The following is an 18,940-nucleotide window of genomic DNA, read 5'->3' on the forward strand; positions in this document are numbered from 1 at the left end:
TCAAGTCAAGTCATAGAAAGATGGACAGATAATAGGAGAGAGATAAACATGATGTATAAACCCCTAATTTATCTCCCTGTCCTGTATACATACCTACCTTATAATGTATTGTACTTATTTTACTCCTGTAATCCAATAATTAATTATTTGAATCTTATTAACATTGTACTGCTTTAAATAGCATAGAAAAGATCTAAACAGCCACCTTCCATTTCTTGTTATTGCCCACTGCCTCTGCTCCAGACACTTCAGAGGGAGCTACAAGGCCACAGGAGCAGGATCGAGGACGTGCTGGAAAGGGCGGGAATCATCGCTTCCATACGTAGCCCAGAGGCCGACTGTGCCAGGGCGGGACATGACCAGCTGGCCCAGCTGTGGGCTCTGCTCTGGGCCGAGACCGAGAGGAGGCAGCTGGTCCTGGACGCCATGTACCAGGCCCAGCAGTACTACTTTGACACGGCAGAGGTGGAAGCCTGGCTGAGCGAGCAAGAGCTGCACATGATGAATGAGGAGAAGGGGAAGGTGTGTGTGCGAGTGGCATTTCAATAAAAACAACAAATAAATCTGTTTCAGAATAACTGCATGTAGCGTTTATCATCAGGGAATCATTTACCCTTAAAATGATAATTTTGACTAACATTATATATTAACATTATAACTAATAGCTAATCATAAGGTGACTCTTTCGTCTTTACACAGACTTATACATAGAGCCAGAATTAAACATTTGTGCTGTGTGTGTATTATTGATTTCCATGTGTGTGTCGTTTCCTCCTTCCAACCAGGACGAGCCGAGCACACTGCAGCTGCTGAAAAAACACTTGGTCCTGGAACAGACCATCGAGGACTACGCAGAGACCATCGGCCTGCTGTCACAGCAGTGTCGACAGCTGCTGGAGATGGGGCATCCAGACTGGTGAGCATGTAAACACACAAACTCAGACACGCACACAGTCTAACTGAGATTTTCTGTCACCTCAAAATAAATAACAAGAATGGTTGTAATTTTATGCATTATGACCACAATAGAAAGTATTTGAGTTCAGCAAAAGTTAACCATATAAAATACATTGTAGTCTTTAACACTCTTAAGTTTTAATGTTTAAAGATTTAACTGTATCACAGTCGTTGATTTAAAATGTATGCTTTTTCGCACGTAGCATGTATTGGTCAGGAGTTATTTGACTGGCAAAGACAATATTTTTAATGAACGGATTAAAATTAGCTCTCATGACTGCAAGCAGCTTATCTTGTTTTTTCTCTTGCCATTTGCATCTTGTAAGTGCATTTATGCCAATTTCAAGTTTTGAAAATGAAAGACGATGATGAAAAAATGTGTCAAGGCATAACTGTTTTCTCCTTTACATCTTGCAGTCTAGCCACAGAAAGTTTCTGCTCATAACTGCTGCAGTACCTCTCCATTTCTATACTTGCCCTGACACAGTATCTTCCCCCTTTCCCACAGCGAGCAGATCAGTAAGCGTCAGTCGCAGATCGACCGTCTGTACGTGTCTCTGAAGGACCTGGTGGAGGAGAGAAAAAGCCGTCTGGAGCAGCAGTACTGGCTCTACCAGTTAAACAGGGAGGTGGACGAGCTGGAGCAGTGGATTGCTCAGAGGGAGGTGGTAGCCAGCTCGCCCGAACTGGGTCAAGACTTTGAGCATGTCACTGTAAGTGTGTCGACAGATGGTGTACGGTGGTTTAAGAAACATGTTTTATTAGTCACGTGTTGAAATCAGAAACAACACTGGTCTCGTTTGATTGCTTGTTACATCAAGTTACAACTGTTAATTGGACAGTGACATGATGGTGTCAAATCATTTGTCCTCTTTTCCATTCTTCTTATATTTCCTTTCCCGTCTTACCTCCACTCCTGTCACACCTCCAGGTCCTGCAGGAGAAGTTTACAGAGTTTGCATCAGAGACGGGCAGTGTGGGTCAGGAAAGAGTGACGGCGGTCAACCAGATGGTGGACGAGCTCATTGACTATGGTCACTCAGAGGCCGCCACCATCGCTGAGTGGAAGGATGGGGTGAATGAGGCCTGGGCCGACCTGCTGGAGCTCATGGAGACCCGGGCGCAGATGCTCGCCGCCTCACACCAGCTTCACAAGTTTTTCTCTGACTGCAGAGAGGTACACAGCTGAGACACAAGACAATACATAGCTATGATGTAGTGTGTTATGCAATTATAGGTTTTATTGATTCTTGAGGGGAAATTCAGTGAAACAGAACATTCAGTGATGTTCAATTCATTATTTTCTGGTTTTTATAGATTAGTACTGCAGTGTATTTTTTAAGCAGATTGATTTAGACTGATTTCGCCCACATATAATGTCTTCATGCATCTAAAGTTTTAGTGTTTTCTGGTGCATGAAGACACTGTTCACCACAGTTTACTATAACCAAGGCCAACATTGTGGTGAGAACAGCTCAAAAACCTGAAAAAAGAACATGTAAATGAGCTGCTGAATATGCACCAGCGTCCTTCAAAGCAAGAAAACCATTCAGTGTTATTCAGAAGGTATTTTTAGTGGATGGAGAATTTGCCCTAATTCTATGATGCAATATCACAAGAAACTGTTAGTGTAAAAGCACTGTAGTTATGAAAAGTATTCTGTAGTTTATTTTTATGGTTTAGAAATATTTTATAAACCCAAGACTTCTGAGCATTCCTTAACCTACAGAGCACACTTTTAAAATGCAGATGTCTCATACTTATGTGATGTATGTTCTTTTTTTCAGGTTTTGGCCCAGATTGAGGACAAACATCGAAGGCTGCCGGAGGTTCGGGCTCGGCAGGGAAGCACTGCCAACACCACTACCCTGCAGAGACTCCTGCACAGCTTTGAACAGGACATACAGCTGCTGGTCACACAAGTAAAGCAACATGCACATGAACACACAGCATGTATTTATAAGTACTTGCTTCAGTGGTCACTTGCCTCACATTTTTCACATGAAATTTCCCAGCAAATGTTTGTTCAGTAAATGCTATGCTCACATTCTTACAGCCATGAGGTGGAGGTGATCATTTATAATCCGTAAAATAGCATTAATGATTAATATTGTTGTTTTCATGTCTCTTCATACACTCCAAAATCAGTAATAAAGTCTGTCCTGGTATACTGATATTTACTCTATTCTGTTTATTTTCTTCTAAAGGTTATTGTTACATGTATGGTTGTTATCATTATTTTCTTTTAAACTGTAAATTGAAACAATTTTAAAAAAGTTTAATTGAATATATATTCATAGTAAAAACTTATTTATTTGTTATTTTTAGTTATTTGTCAAGTCTGAATCTTGGCAAAACGACCGTCTTACTCTGCATTTAATTTTGCTTCATCTAGTCTCTGTCATGCACCTGGGGAACAGAAACAGTGATACATTTTACTGAAGAACAATGCAAAATCACAGCTGCTCTGCCTCATCTCCAGTGACAGAGCCCGTACTATATGGCCCTGACTAAACACAGCTGTCAGAGCAGCTGTGTTTAGTCAGGGCCATATAGTACGGGCTCTTTGTGCGTCACCTGGAAAACAAACAATTTCTCCAATTCCATTTTTTAATTTGTGTTTGTTCCTTGTTCAGCTTTCATTTTCCTGATATCTGTTCTCCCACTCTGCCAGGTGCGTCAGCTGCAGGAGAGTGCGGCCCAGCTGAGGACGGTGTACGCCGGCGAAAAGGCCGAAGCCATTGCATGCCGCGAGCACGAAGTGATGCAGTACTGGAAAGAGCTGCTGACGTCCTGCGAGGAGTGTCGAGTACAGATTACCACTGAGACAGACAAGCTGAGGTTCTTTGGCATGGTCCGAGATCAGATCATGTGGATGGACTCGATCATCTGTCAGATAGGGACAGGAGAGAAGCCCAGGTATAAATACCACAGGAGCAGGAACACAGAATATGAGTTAACTTTTTTTAATCAAGGTGGTATAAAAGTATGTAAAACTATAATGACCAGAGAGAGTGGCGTTCTAGTTACAGCATACTGTGTGTTTTATACCAAATAGGATTTGACCTTTTTACCAGTGTAAGTTACAGAGTAAAGAAAATGTGTGCTAGGAAAGAAGAAACAGTAGGACCTAAATATTGTACATAAGAATACCAGCAAAGAATAACTGGCATTTTGATAACCCTTTGTAATTTGTGATCTGAGCCAATAATTAGCCAACTCTCAGCTCACAGCATCAACAGCAATATATACCACAGTTTAGCAGCTCATCTCTGTTTTCAAATCTAAAATTTACAAAAAATAACACACTGCTTCTATGTTCTAAATAGATCTTAAACAGAACAGGTATTTGTGATATTTAACTCATGAACAGCACTATAGAGCTAAATTCCTGCCAAAACAAACGTGTTACAAATGTCCTAAGATTCACTAATACAGTGTGGTTTGCAAATACAAAACACCGCTAACACACCTATGCATTTTGTTTTGTCAATACAAAATGGTTCAGAAACAAATAAGCATCTCTTACAAGTACAAAAAACAATATATCCTACAAAAAAAAAAACTGTGACTTTTGGCACAATCTTTCTCACAAATGTCGCACTCCACAACAGCAGGTCACGTTATATGTCCACTGTGGACAAGAGGCTGGCAACAACCAAAAACTCACCTTTTTGTTTAATTTAGCTTAGTCCCGGATAGCTAGACAATACTTTAATATGGTATAGTTGGGGTGAGACCATAAGGTATAGTGTGCTATCCACACGTTTTAAAAACTAAACAAATGTTGGTGTTTGTGTAGTGGTGAGCAAAGTGTCTGTGTGCTCTGTGGTTCCCGCAGAGATGTGTCCTCAGTAGAGGTGCTGATGAATTATCACCAAAGTCTGAAGAGTGAAGTGGAGGCTCGCAGCCGGAGCACCCTGGAGTGTATCGAGATGGGCAAAACCCTGCTGGCTGCTAGAAACCCAGCAGCTGAAGAGGTGAGATCAGGAGATCTGATAAGGAAACTGAAGCAGTGATAGCAGCAATAATAATTATATAAATTCAGCTGCACTAAAATGCCTCTACAAATCTAAAATAAAGCCTTGTAACAATAAGTGGAATGGCTTGGCTTCAAAGACTTCACATCCTGACGAAAACCAACAAATCAGGATTAACACAAGACCTTTCAATTCATGGAAAAGTCCTCAAATCTGATTTTCAAAAGAGTATGGGGACCTAAATTAACTAGCAAAATATGCATTTTCGACTACACATGCAGTGATTTTGTGTATGAAACTGAAGAGGTTTTTCACTTTTAGCAAACAAATTAGCAAGCTTACATAAGGGCATCTTTTTGGGTTTCCATTTTAAGAAAGACAGTTTTAGCACAAATTCTGACTCAGACCACAGTCACGCTATGATTCTGATTTAGCTAGAAGAACAGCACCGATATTTTGATTTTGATTCTCAGATCAAGGAGAAGCTGGACAAGGTGGTTGCTAAGCAACATGAGCTTTCTGAGAAGTGGGACAAGCACTGGGATTTCCTACAGCAATGTAAGTACACACACAGGCCAACAATCTTTCAAAAATATAGACAGATGTACACAGAGATACACATATAAAGTATAAATACACATACAATGTTCAAGGAGGAGAAAATAAGATTTTTTTATTTGCTTTTGAATATTGTTTTTGTTTCTTCTCCCCTTAGTGTTGGAGGTTCACCAGTTTGCCCAGGAGGCGGTAGTAGCGGAAGCTTGGCTGACCGCTCAGGAGCCGTTCATCAACAGTAAGGAGCTGGGTGGCAGTGTAGACGAGGTGGAGCAGCTGATTCGTCGACATGAAGCCTTCCGCAAAGCCGCTGCCACCTGGGAAGAGCGATTCAGTTCACTGCGACGACTCACCACGGTAAGATCAGCGTCACCATTATCATTATTATGTAAATACACAATCTGGCCACATTAAGAGACAGTTTTCTAAGTTGTAAGTTTTATAAACTTGTCTGCTAAAAGCTTTTCAGTATTTAGAAATATGTTTCTATACAATATTCAATATTATTCAAGCCCCAAGCGACTTCGTCTCAAAGTTTGATTTGAAAGCGGATTCTGTTTTCTTTCTGCAGGTAGAAAAGTTGAAAGCAGAGCAAAGCAAACTACCCCCGACTCCTCTGCTGGGCCGTAAAGTCTTCCTGGACCCCCAAGATGCCTTACCCAGTCCGTCCATCCTCCCCCGCCTCCCTATCTCCCCCGTCACAAGACAGACCATCTATGAACAGAACGAAGCCAGCTCTCCTCCCTCACCCTCACCCGCCACGCCTACACCCTCTCCTTCATCTGTGGCTTGTCGGCTGGGGTCGACAGTTGCTAACTACACCCCTGTGATGAACGGCTCCAGCTACCGGCACACCCTGGAGGCACGGCGCACTGGGGTAGTGGGTGTGGCCGCTGGACTGGGGCAGCCCGCACCTGCCTCGATTGCCTCAGTTGCCACGGCTGCCATGTTAGTCTCAGCCAACCAGGCGCGGGAGAGCGCCAGCGCCACGAAAGACCAAGCAACAAAGGCAATGAGTCACCTCCAGCCACCGCAGGCAGCTAGGACCCTGGAGGTGAAATCGTCCCCGTATCTACGGCAACCCAAAATCAAACACTTGGATGATGCAGTGACTCCGCTGCTCGTGGCCAGCCGGCTGGAGAAAGCGAGGGAGAGGGGGAGGGAGATGATGATGGGAGAGATAGGGACAGAGAGAGCGGAGGTGGCTGTGATGGCCGAGGTGGTGCTCCAGGAGCCGGGCCGGGAGCGTCTGCACAGTGAGCCTACCAGAGGGCCTCGGGGGTCCAGGACTGACCCGTTGGGTCAGGCTGAGCCTCAGGTCCAGACCCACACTTTGCACAGGGACCACAGGATAGAACGGCAGCTGTCCAGCGAGCAGCTGATCCAGGCACGCAGGGACGAGCTGCCTCAGGAGGTGTGGAGAGAACATGCCGAGAGGCGGGACAAACGGACGCTGGAGAGACAAACGTCCAGCGAGCAGGAGGGCCATGGGAGCCACGGGGGCCACGGGGGCCACGGGGGCCACGAAGGCCGGCGGAGAGAGAGGGACCGACACCGAGCAGAAAGACAAGAATCCAGTGAGCATGACACCGGAAAGGAGCACTCAGACAGACGCTCAGGAGGAGGGTGAGACTTTGAGTGTACTGAGGTGCCTTTTAGGTTGTATTGTCTGTCTTGTCTTGTGTGTTATGTAGAAAATGTAGTGATTGTGTCATTTTTATATGTGTACACCAGGAGCAGGTTATACAGCACACTGGAAGTTTACTTAAATATTTTTAATACATTTTTGGGAGTTGGAATTTAGTTTATATTTCTGCTGAGCACTATAATGATCATTTTCCAGGAAAGAAATGCGAAACAATTATGATATATGATGAATCATGATGATGATGATATTTTGACCTAAAATGCTACCCAAAAAATTTTTTCTACAGAGAAAAGAGGTCCACCATGGCAGAAATTGTAGAGCAGCTGCAAGAAAGAGAAGCAGCACAGGTTTGGAGATTTGTGTGTGGTGCATTTCATCCAAATACAAGACTTACAGAGATTATTACTTTGAAACCCTGAACCAAATTCTTACTGACTCCATCACCCCTCCTCAGGCCCGTGGTGAGGTGCCCCGCCTGCCTAATGGGGTACCAGAAAAGTCTTCCCGTCCCGACCGGCCTCGAGCTCGGGACAGACCCAAACCACGGCGCCGACCACGACCCAAAGAGCCAGGAGAGACGACGCGGCGGTCCAGGTCTGCTCCGGCCCAGAGCAGCCCGGCAGTCCCCCAGCCGCCAACACATACCGCACACCATGAGGGCTTCCTTTTCCGCAAGCTGGACATCGAGAGCCTGAAGAAGAGCACCAATAGGTGGGTGTTCAGGGTCATAATGATCATAGCAGTGGATGAGCAGATGATAGAAGTTGGGGAGAAGGAGGATGGACATTGGTGTCATGAGTATCAGACTTTAGGAAATTTGCATGGTCAAATAGTACTTGGAAGTAATGTTTGCAGTTTAATTATGAGATGGGTGCGATTTACCACAAAAGAGCAATTAACATATTGTGAAGTAAGTTATTTTTCATATAAAATGATCCCAACTGGACTTCTGCCTGTTGCTAAATCTAAACGTTCTGCTCTTTTCTCTCAATTGTTGCAAATCCCATCCTTCAAGAAAGTATTTTCAAATACTATTTGACTCATGTTGAATGCAGCACACGTCATAGCTCCGCTGTCTGTTTCTCGTGACATCTCCGCCCCGCCATTTACTTATTCAACAATGATGACAGGGGCATGACTCTAGCATGCTAAGCTAACAAGCTCACCCACCACGCTGACACTGTGTCTGACATGTTGAACAGATGCATGACTGTCACCGACGTAGATGACACACGATGCCTCATTGGTTGCCCCGGCGAGTGGTTCAACATCATATAGGCAATGCTCAGCTAAGCTTTGGATTTTCTCAGCAGACGAACTGTATGTCTTAAGAAGCATGCATACATTAAGGTTTGCACATGTTTAGATTCAAGGGATGTAATGACATTTTAATTTTTACCTATTTTGTTTACTAAATAACACATAAGAAAAAGTTCGCGGTAAGCGGAAATAAGGGTTCTTTTGTCAGCCTCTGTCATCTTACTGTTTCCTGAAATTGACAGAAATACACAGAAAGTCACATTATTAAGATTGCAATTCAATGGACAAGGTTAGCAGTGGAGAATATCACTATTTGTTGTTTAGCTTCGTCTTCGCTCTCTTACCAGTTAAAAATATAGTGTTGTTCGCTTCCAAAATGTAGTAAGAGCTGTTTGAAAACAGAAATCACAGTGCTTGACAGTTGATAATTTAAGAATTATGTTATCAATCCATCATAATCTATTATGATACCTTAAAATATACTATAAACTATATATACTATAATACTATAATACATTGCTACAATTAGATTATTCAGTGGCACTGCTAGTTTGTTAGCTGGTTTCATCCACAATTAAGAAATTGCAGCTATACAATGGCAGAAATCTAAACATGAGAGTATGTCATTGATAGAGGTACCAGGACACGCTTCAGACACTGCATTATTCTCATATCAGGCTGGAGCTTCTGAATATTTGATCTATGTCATCTCTGATCATCAGGATCAGAATATGAAGACAACAGTTACATGAATTAAAACAACAACCTGCAGAAATCTTACCGCATGTGAAAAACATCATGCATGATGCTTACGTATGCCTCCTGATCTAACACAAGCCCACAGAATAAGGCAAAACAGAAATGGTTGGCTGGCTAGTAGACTGAGTGGCTGGCAGATGAATGCTGTGGGCGTGGAGGTTGATGGAGCTGTTGATGGCGTACACTGCCTTGTGTCCAGTCACTTAGCCTATACACACACACACACACTACCTGGCCTCCACAGATGACCGCCCTGCTTCCTCCAGAGAGACACCAACGGCAAAGTCTCTCTCTGCACTGCCCTCTAGTGGCTGGGCTGACCACGCACAGCTAAAAGCTCATCCCCTTCCAGCTATGGATGAGTCCCACTCACGTGGCCACTCAAGGCAATGGATGAATGTCTCATATGTACATGCCCTGTTATGTACATGGCAAGGTAAAGCATAATCCTGAATGGCTTAAATCTGGACAAGTGTGAATCTCCAAGCTCCTCATTTGGCTTATTGTATGCTCTCTTTTTGTTTAACATTCAGCTTTGATTGGAGGTGAAGATCTTTAGGGTGGGCCCACAGGCCTTTTCCTTCAATCAATACTGAGAAATAGAGGATACAGCTGTGGGGGAGGATTGAGATTCAACCTGTCTCTGTTACATGACGAGGCACCGAGTATGTTTATGTGCACATTAATATTCTGATATTATTCAGGATAACCAAGTGTTCCTTATTATAGGAAATGGTGCATATGAATGGTGTGCACTCTTATATTACCCTGATGAACTGAATAAAAAACTAACTGCATATTGTGGATAATAATAGGTTTAAAATCTGTCAACTTAGAGCTGTCATTATTCAGTTTCTAATTGAGAGTTTCTTTCACCAGTCTTTCTGAAAAGCAGAAACCTGTTACTGATGTTCTCTGTCCATATTAATATATACTACTGTAAAGGACAGTAAAACCTGAATAACATAGATAAAAAAGTATTATTTTGTTTGAATTCAGCAGCTGCAGCTCGTACTAGATATATGGTGCACACTGTGCAAGAACAACATCTCAGTTTGTTGCATTTTCTAGATGGGTCTAATAAAATTGTGGTCGCAGTCTGTGTCAGACTGTGTGATATCCATTTTGAGGCGTGTCAGATGGTGCGATGAAAGCCCGGTGAATCCTATTGCTACGATGTCAAATGAAAAAACAAACCCAGATGCAAGTCAGGTCACCATCTGCTCTTGTGTCTTGAAAACGTAAGAAAAAAAATAAACACGCTTTGACCACACAGCCATCACTCCTATGCATCAAAAAGAGGAGTTTGTGAGAAAGAGGGCAAGCGCAGTCTTGCTTCAGTCAGTTGTAGCAGCAGTATGAAGTTGCCTCACGGGGCCATCTGGGACAATCTTCTCTTATTGACTTATTGTTAACCAAAACCGCAACGATATTTGGCACTAATTTGTTTTTGTAGACTTCTATCACTTTTGTAATGTATTATAATATATTGTATTTCTCTTGCAGTACTTGTTGAAGCAGTGTACTGACAATATTGGGCACTAATTAAACAGAACCTGCTCAGGGACTACGGATGAAAATCTGCTTTTTAGCTAACTGTATGGTTCGTTTACATTTAAGTCTAACCGCAATGTTGTATAATGTGCATTGTCCCTGGTAAATAAATAAATAAACAAAAATAAAAGGGCCTTTAGATAGCACTTCTTGTTGTGGAATACCTGAAAAATATTCGTTGACAAAAAACAAAATTCTTGACTCAAGGTCAACTTGCTGTGTGTTCCAACATAAGATGAGATTTTAAACTTCTTCTTTAAGATAAAATAAAGATTCTCTGTGTATGGTTAGGAAATTCCTGACATTGGTGTCTCTGATTATTGTTTTTTCATTTACATCTTCTTCTTTTCCACGGCCAAGACGTAATTTTTTCTTAAGCTCAAAACGTCTTTGCAGTGTAACCATAATGGATGGTACTGCTAATATTAGTAGAGTAGACACCTTATCACATGCACTGTTAGTGTTCTCCTGTCTGAGATCAGATTGTCTTCACAGACGTATTTCGGGATATTAAGCTGCACACAGACACATTGCTCTGAATAACACCTATATATTGGATGTAAGCTATTAATTGGAATGCTGTGTGCATGTAAACACGCTCACAGAGGGAAAAGAAGCATGACTAGGAGTTTGTCGTATAAGCTGTGTTGTTGCCAAAATGCCATTTAACCAAACTCTCCCTCTTTTCTCCTCTCTTCCTCGGTGCTACTGGCTGCTCCTCTCGTCTCCTCCAAGGTAAGTCATATATGAGCCCCACACACAGAGACACACAAACTGTACGTAGCCTCCCTCCCCATCCCTCCATCCCAACCTCCTCCGTCCGTCCGTCCGTCTGTCCGTCCTTTCGTCTGTGTTTGTTCAGCAGTGTGTTTCCTCCTCCCTTCTTGGCGCCGGTCCATCCCGCCTACCTACCTGTCTGCTCTGGTCAGGTGAGTGGGGTGTTAGCTTAGCGAGAGCGACTCTGCAGCTCTTCCTGACTCCTCCCATCTCCCCCCTACCCAACCACCACCTCCCCGCCTTCCCCCGTACTCCTCCCCTCCACTTCCTCTCCTCCTCCACTCTCCCTTCCCTCAAACCTCCCGCCTTCCCACACCACAGCAGGTCATGGGTCAACCTGTACTGCGTGCTGAACAAAGGGGAGATGGGTTTCTACAAGGACGCCAAGAACACTACCACGCCCTACAACAACGAGCCGCTGCTCAACCTCTCCCACTGCCACTGCGACGTCACCAACGGCTACAAGAAGAAGAAGAACGTCTTCACGCTCAAGTAAGGAGCTGTTTTCATTCTCGTACTTACTGTTTTGTTTTGTACTTTTTAGGCACAGTAATGTTTTTGCAGAACTGAGTTAATTATTAAACTCATCACAGATTTTGTCATCAGTTTTCCCAGACACACCATCTTTTGTGACAGCATAATATGGCACCAGATTCAATCAGTGTGATCACTCGCCACAACAAATCCATGTGGAGCATTCACATCTAGCTCAACTTTGATCTTTGACTCATGAGAACTAGTCTTGACTGAGTTGACCTTTGGAAAGGGCAGTCACAGTTCACTATCATTTAGCTAATCCTATTTCCTACAGTGCTAAATGTGCGTTTTTTACAATTGGCAAATTAGTTTCCTCAGTAGCGCACAAGCTAATAATGTAGTTAGGTTTTGGAAGTAACTACACAAGGACAGTTAATAGTGTACCAAAGTCAGCAGTCACAGGAAAATATTTAAATGTCAGTTTTAGTTATTATTTTAATACACTTTTGTACTCAATAACAATGCTAAATTTCTGGTTCTCAGTTTGATATTGTTCAGTAAAACATTTCAAGTTGTTGTGTAAAGAGGCACTCCAATGACATTATTCATCACATTTAGTTTACTAGTCACGAGGAGTACTTCTCAGCCTCTCAACAAAGTAAAATAATCACTTCAGTTGTTCTGGAGGGTCCTTTTACAGAGGCTAAAAAAAAACTAATGGTTATATAACGGATATCTCAAATTGGCCTTGGTGACTACAAATGATTAATGGAAAGCCTTCCACACAAACATGAGGTGTGGAGTTTAAAGACATTCACCAGGCACAGAGGCTGTAATGAAAGATATATTGAGCTGCATTATGGGAAATGTTTTTGCCGCTTGACCCATACCTTAGTTCCGTACATTTGATCCTGACCAAGGTTTTTGTCTGGTTTATGTTAACACTGACTTGGTACAAACCAAACCAAGAGGAGTTAACATGAAGTCATACAGACTGACTTTGATTGGGCAGTTTTGGTGATGTCATCCTGCTTGAGTAGTGCCAGAGACGTTTATGAGTCGTGGTGGTGGGCCTTTACAAAGTCTGCTGCAACTAGGCCTAAGCTCTCTACCACCCAACCTTGTTCTCCTTCTGTGTTTGTCTGCCTGTTGATTGGTATATACACTGACCAAAATATAAACGCAACACTTTTGAAACGCCTTTGGAGACGGCTTATGATAGAGAAATGAGCATTTAGTTCACGGGCAACAGCTCTGGTGGTCATTCCTTCTGTCAGCATGCCAATTGCATGCTCCTTCAAAACTTGCGACATCTGTGGCATTGTGCTGTGTGATGGAACTGCACATTTTCGAGTGGCCTTTTATTGTGGCCAGCCTAAGGCACACTTATAATAATAATAATAATCCTTATCTGTAGAGCACTTTTCAAAAACAAGTTACAAAGTGCTTTAACAAGTGTAAAGAATAATACAAAAAAACAAGATAAGAGCATGAAAAATTAATATAAAATTAGTAAAATTGTGCAATACCAATGCTGTCTGATCAGCATTTTGATATACCACACCTGTGAGGTGGATGGATTATCTCGGCAAAGTGCTCACTAACAGATTATGACAGATTTATGAGCAATATTTGAGAGAAATAGGCCTTTTGTGTGCATAGAGAAAGTCTTAGATCTTTGAGTTCAGCTCATGATGAATGGGGGCCCCCCAGTCAGAGATGCCCCAGATATACTAGTAATCAAAAGGTTAAAAACACAATAAAGCCCAAAGGCTTGTTGTGGTCCTTTTGGGGGAGGTATGTGGTAGGAGCATCATGAAAAGGCAGCAATGGGCTGTTAGCAGCTTCTAAAAATACATAATTTCATTTGAAGAGAGAGATCAATTAAAATACAATCTACAGCAATGTTAATCTATAAAAATACCAATATAAGCTAATAAGAGTTGATCATCTTAATGCTCATTGGTAGCCCATCCCACAGAATGGCAGCTGAGTACAAGAAGGTATCTTCCTCAAACAGCTCTTGAAACTGAAGACAACCAAACCAGTTGTACTTGTGCCGTAATTATAGTATTCTCTAATCCTGGTAAAGTAGTTGCATGGGTACTTTGGAATATCATTATGAACAATCCTGTGAGTTAGACACATTTTAATCTGCACAACTCTCTCTTCCACTCTCAATCATCTAAGGCTGATAAAATGAGCTGGAAGAAGATGTGTCCTAGATGGAAGTGTAAGGATCGACTGCACCAGTTTAATTTGTGATGTCTGACATGAATTAATTCTGAAATCAGGACTTTTTACAAATTATGCAGAATCATCTGCATAGAAAATGATGGCATCAGCAGCCAGATTTCATATCATTAAAAAATAACAATAAAGCAATGGGCCTAAAACACTTCCCTGCGGGACCCCACATTCCAGGAGCCTGGGTTCACATCCACCAGATGTTTCCTACCTCCTACAAGCTAATCTATTTTATGGCTAAGTTTTTAAATCCCAAAGCTCTTAACCTGGTTAGTATAATGGCATGATCTACAGTAACGAATGCCTTTTGGAGGTCTAAAATGACCATTGCCAAGCACTTTCTTCTATCTAATCTTTCAAAACACATTGGACTCTAGTAGAGAACGAGATCTGGTACACATTTTTATACCAAATACATTGACTAGACACTGATGGACAGCAGTGGTTATATTAAAAATGTTTTGATCAAAATTATTGCTCGGATATTGGTACTGGAATTCTATGCCTTTGCATAGTAGTGTCCCTTTAATCAATCACAAATAGCATTTGAGTCATGTTTTACATTTACAAATGTTTTTTAAGTTATCCACCAAACATGTTTTGCGCTGCACTGTTTGTAAGTTCTCTCCTCTTTTTGCAGAACGAAGGACGGCAGTGAGTTTTTGTTTCATGCAAAAGATGAGGTGAGACATTCCTGTGTTTCTAATTACATCTCCAAAAAGCTGAAGTAGTGGTTTTGTTTTATAGGGATACCTAAAGTTATGTGACCCATTTCAGTGGCATACAGGTACATAAACAGTAAATGTCTGTGATCCCTCTCACCCCTTGCAGGACGACCTCAAAGCTTGGGTGACCAACATCACCGCCAGTATTTCAGAGCACGAGGAGATTGCCAAATGGGGTCAGCCCCAACCAACTACCTCATCCACCGACGAGGGCACACGGCGTGATGGCAGTAAGGCGGACAACAGGTCGGAGCGAGGTGGCGAGCGCTCGGACCGGGCCGAGCGGATTGAGCGGGCAGAAAAAGAAAGGGAGAAAGAGAGAGAGAAGGAGAGGGAGAGAGGGGAACGGTCGGAGAGGTCAGATCGGGCCGGAAAGTCGGAAACGAAGCGCTCAGAAAAGTCGAGTAAGAAAAAGTGAGCCGGGTGACGGATTGGTTTGAAGCATATGAACTCCGGATAGGAGGTGGGGCCGTAGACTGGTAGTGAACGTCCCCCTCCGTCTCTCCGCATCCAACACTGTCAACAAATCGGTTGTGTTTGGATGGACACACAGGACAGAAGGATTGACCCAGGCTCACTCATAGGACGGACAGGACGGATTTGGAGCAGGAGACATCTTTCTCTCTCTCTCTCTCTCTTATCTTCTGTGTCTCTGTGAGAACACACAGAGTCACTGATGCCTCGCTGATGCCCCCCCCCCCCCCCCCCCCCCCCCCCCCCCCCCTCCCCCCCACCCGGTGGCTGTTTAAGAGAACTTCTTCAGAGAGAGTTTCGTGCTGCTGAACCCCTGGCAGCATTAACGCAAGAGAGAGACGGGACGCGCATCATGTTAACTCAAAGGCTGTTACTGACTGCTGGTAGTGCGATAAAACGTAGCTCATTCTGGTCCATGTTTGTTTTTTCTATGAGATGTATCTGTATGTATTTCTTGTCTGTCAGTCCTATCTACTGTAGGCCTATCTATCTGTGTGTCTGTAAGTTGAGACATCCTACACTATGTCTTATTACTCCTCGGAAATCAAAAGTGTCCAAAATCCAAAATGTTTTACAGAAGTTCAAATTTAGAGAAACCTTTTTGTTAACTGTTTTCCCCACTTTGGCCGATCCGTCTTGAGGTCTGGTCGTGAGAAAATGGGGAATTGAAACTGGTTTTACTTTGATACCAAACAGCACTAAACCACATTCATCCAAACGCACCGTGGATGAATCAGCGCTGATAAACAGCTACAGTACTGTGCTGATTCTGGGAAGGTGGAAAGATGATGATGATGATTTAAGATAAGAGAAGAGTAGATGGCGGACCAGGGCGATGGTCTTCAAAACAATCAGGAATGCAAGGGGAAAACAGAGAATTTTAATCATTGCTCAGAAGAAATACATCATAGAAACACATCCATGTTAAGGATAGCCAAATCTTGACCTTAGGAAAGATCACAACAACACACAAAATTAGCTTGAAATTTTCTTACAGTTAATGTTGAAATCTGCACAGGAAGAGCAAACAGAACCGCTTCTCTTCGTTTATGTATCATTTATTTAGGATTAAAGACTTTCTCTAGTGAACATTTCAGCAAGACAGAGGGATCACCAGGTGTTCAACATAAAGACTACAGTCTAAGTCTAATTTATTTTTACAAAACAAACGTGTGTACAGTTCTTGGATCAGTGATCAGAAAGTAATTTTAAAAAATAGACTTATTCTGATAGATTCTGGTTCCCAGGGGCCTCATTCGTTAAAATGTTGTCTAAATTAACTTTAAGTAATGTTTAAGATGAAACAGCAAATAAATATAGCTTTCATATTTTGGGTAACTGTTGAGGTTTTATGTTTTGATAGAAAATTGGTGTAATCTGCTCTTTTTAGCATCAGGATCAGTTTTCCATAAATTACATGTTTGACTTTGGTCATAAGCACAAAATCTGCACCTGGCATGATTTTAACGAATGAGGCCCTCGGGCTGAAAATAGGCCTCATCTACTCTTTTATTCTCTTATAACATCAAAATACTCTTTTGATATTATCTTTGATTTATTCACACAAATCTGTTGCATCCTTTTTTTTATACAAAAATATCTGTGTGTGTGTGTGTGTGTGTGTGTGTGTGTGTGTGTGTGTGTGTGTGTGTGAGTGTGTGTGTGTGTGTGTGTGTGTGTGTGTGCGCGCTGCTGCTGCTGCTCTCCGCTCCCAGGGTCTCCATAGCTCTCAGGTTATTTATGTTAGTGTGTGCTTACCGTGTGCTTCACGTGTTAATATGTTTGTCCCCTCAGACGCCACCTCAGTCTTCCAGACACGTCCGATCCACAACACACACACACGCACACACAGAGAAGATTATAACTCAGCAGGTTTAAAATGTCAAAGGTTAGAAACACGTTCCAGAGTGAGAAAGGTCATTAAACTGTCCTGATCAGCATCCCATCAGTGTAGAATTGGACAGGAATGGATAAATGACTTCACACACCGTCGAGAGCCAAGATATCAGACTGACCAAATATTCAGAAAAAAGGGGTTAACTGTCTGTAAGTTGTGAGATTGCATGTTTTGCCTGGAGAGAAATCACTCGTCAAAAGAAGCTTGTCTTTGCAGCCCTCTGTCACGGCATCCTCACATCCGTTTATGTTAAATCTCCTCTAAACTCACCACAAAGCCATAAACGACAGGGAAACATGGACAAAAAAAGGAAAGGTCTAATAATCTTGTAAACGCAGCTGGAGTATTTTGGGAAGTAAAGTTACTTTTGACCTGGTAGGAACGTCCTGGTCAGATATGGGTCAGATTAACATTTAAAATCCTTTTCTAAATCCTTTCAAATGGGAATGCTGTTTCAATATCACTGCTACTGTATGAAAACAGTTATTTCAGTTCTGGTGTTTTTAATTCTTTCGGTTAAAGTCCAGCTGAAGTTGCTGCTACAGCGACATATCTGTTGTGTAAATAACATGTCCCAGGTTCTCCTTTCAGAAAAAGATCCGAAACCAAAAGACAGAAATGTTTATTTGTTGGTCTCATGATGGTGCCCTCTATTTTTGCATCAATTCGTCTCCGCCTCCGTAAGCCAGTCAAATTGTTGTTTTGTTGTTACGTCACTGTTATATCATAGGCAGACGGTCACACTGACCAACTGCAAGACAGCAATCTGCTACACAACAAAAAAACTTAGTAAGTAACTTACTAAGTAAGTTGTTTTTTCCCAACAGCCACAAGGGTCAACAATGAGCCATTTACACTTTATCAGACGTGTTTTCAAATGAGAAAAAGACTTAAAGGATGAAGAGTTACTGGTTGGTTTAGTAAATTTACATTTGGTTAACTTCCTCACCTCCGTTATTGTGCAGAGCACAGCATCTTACCTGAGCTGCCGGTGCCCAAGCTAAACCTGCCAGCATCTGTCAATCAAACGAGGACACGCCCCCCCAGCTGCTGAAACAAAAAGCAGCATTTCTTTCCCCAAATACCTTTGACAATAAATTATAATATAAAAATACTGACATTATTTTTGTTTGCAAGAAGGGATTAATTAATGTGATTTCAGTTGGACTTTAAAAGTTTACATCTTCCTCTTTGTGCAGGTAATTTCCACGGCTGTAGAGCTCAAGAATCCCACACAGAATTTGTTTTATTTTTTCAGAAGCGTATTTTTGCCAGGTTTATAATTTTCTCAGTTTTTTAAAAGTGTAATATTGAGATTTTATTACATCTGGCGGTTCCTGATTTTCTTTAGGTTGTACCTTATTCAGGATTATAAATTCTGTCCTGACCTGTTGGTCTGGTTTGTGTTTATCATAAAACATGTCTTGAGATCTGTAACTTTCTTTAATCTTGTTTTATTTCAACACACTTTATGCATCTTAATTAGGTGTGAATGCCAGATCAATGCAATCATTTACATGCATGTTGGACACAACAAACAAAGTGAGAGTTAAAAGAGGTGAATTTTGAATGAGCAAATCTTCCATGTGGAAAGTGACACAGTACAGTCCTCTGCTGTCGGATTATGAAT

The 18,940-nt window shown here is 42.2% G+C and overlaps 1 protein-coding gene and 1 long non-coding RNA gene across 2 annotated transcripts in view; one reads left to right on the top strand and one right to left on the bottom strand.

Moving 5' to 3' along the window:
• The window catches only part of LOC123986109 (spectrin beta chain, non-erythrocytic 4-like), a 71,034-nt gene extending 54,010 nt beyond the window's left edge, over window positions 1–17,024 (top strand). The window contains exons 28-42 of the mRNA XM_046074200.1: window positions 244–522; window positions 786–916; window positions 1,466–1,670; window positions 1,889–2,134; window positions 2,745–2,879; window positions 3,632–3,876; window positions 4,799–4,937; window positions 5,411–5,495; window positions 5,653–5,849; window positions 6,064–7,118; window positions 7,427–7,495; window positions 7,573–7,851; window positions 11,815–11,982; window positions 14,855–14,897; window positions 15,046–17,024. Of these exons, the coding sequence (XP_045930156.1) occupies window positions 244–522; window positions 786–916; window positions 1,466–1,670; window positions 1,889–2,134; window positions 2,745–2,879; window positions 3,632–3,876; window positions 4,799–4,937; window positions 5,411–5,495; window positions 5,653–5,849; window positions 6,064–7,118; window positions 7,427–7,495; window positions 7,573–7,851; window positions 11,815–11,982; window positions 14,855–14,897; window positions 15,046–15,357 (3,588 nt within the window). The 3' untranslated portion in view covers window positions 15,358–17,024. The remainder of the gene's footprint in view (window positions 1–243; window positions 523–785; window positions 917–1,465; window positions 1,671–1,888; window positions 2,135–2,744; window positions 2,880–3,631; window positions 3,877–4,798; window positions 4,938–5,410; window positions 5,496–5,652; window positions 5,850–6,063; window positions 7,119–7,426; window positions 7,496–7,572; window positions 7,852–11,814; window positions 11,983–14,854; window positions 14,898–15,045) is intronic.
• Window positions 7,982–9,435, bottom strand: LOC123986110. Its single transcript, XR_006828792.1, has 3 exons — window positions 9,182–9,435; window positions 8,745–8,788; window positions 7,982–8,629 (listed from the first exon to the last, which is right to left on the bottom strand). It is a non-coding gene; the product is annotated as an uncharacterized LOC123986110 (long non-coding RNA).
• Window positions 17,025–18,940: the final 1,916 nt, after the last annotated feature.

The sequence above is a fragment of the Micropterus dolomieu genome, linkage group LG17, assembly GCF_021292245.1.
Source record: "Micropterus dolomieu isolate WLL.071019.BEF.003 ecotype Adirondacks linkage group LG17, ASM2129224v1, whole genome shotgun sequence".
Classification (NCBI taxonomy): domain Eukaryota; kingdom Metazoa; phylum Chordata; class Actinopteri; order Centrarchiformes; family Centrarchidae; genus Micropterus; species Micropterus dolomieu.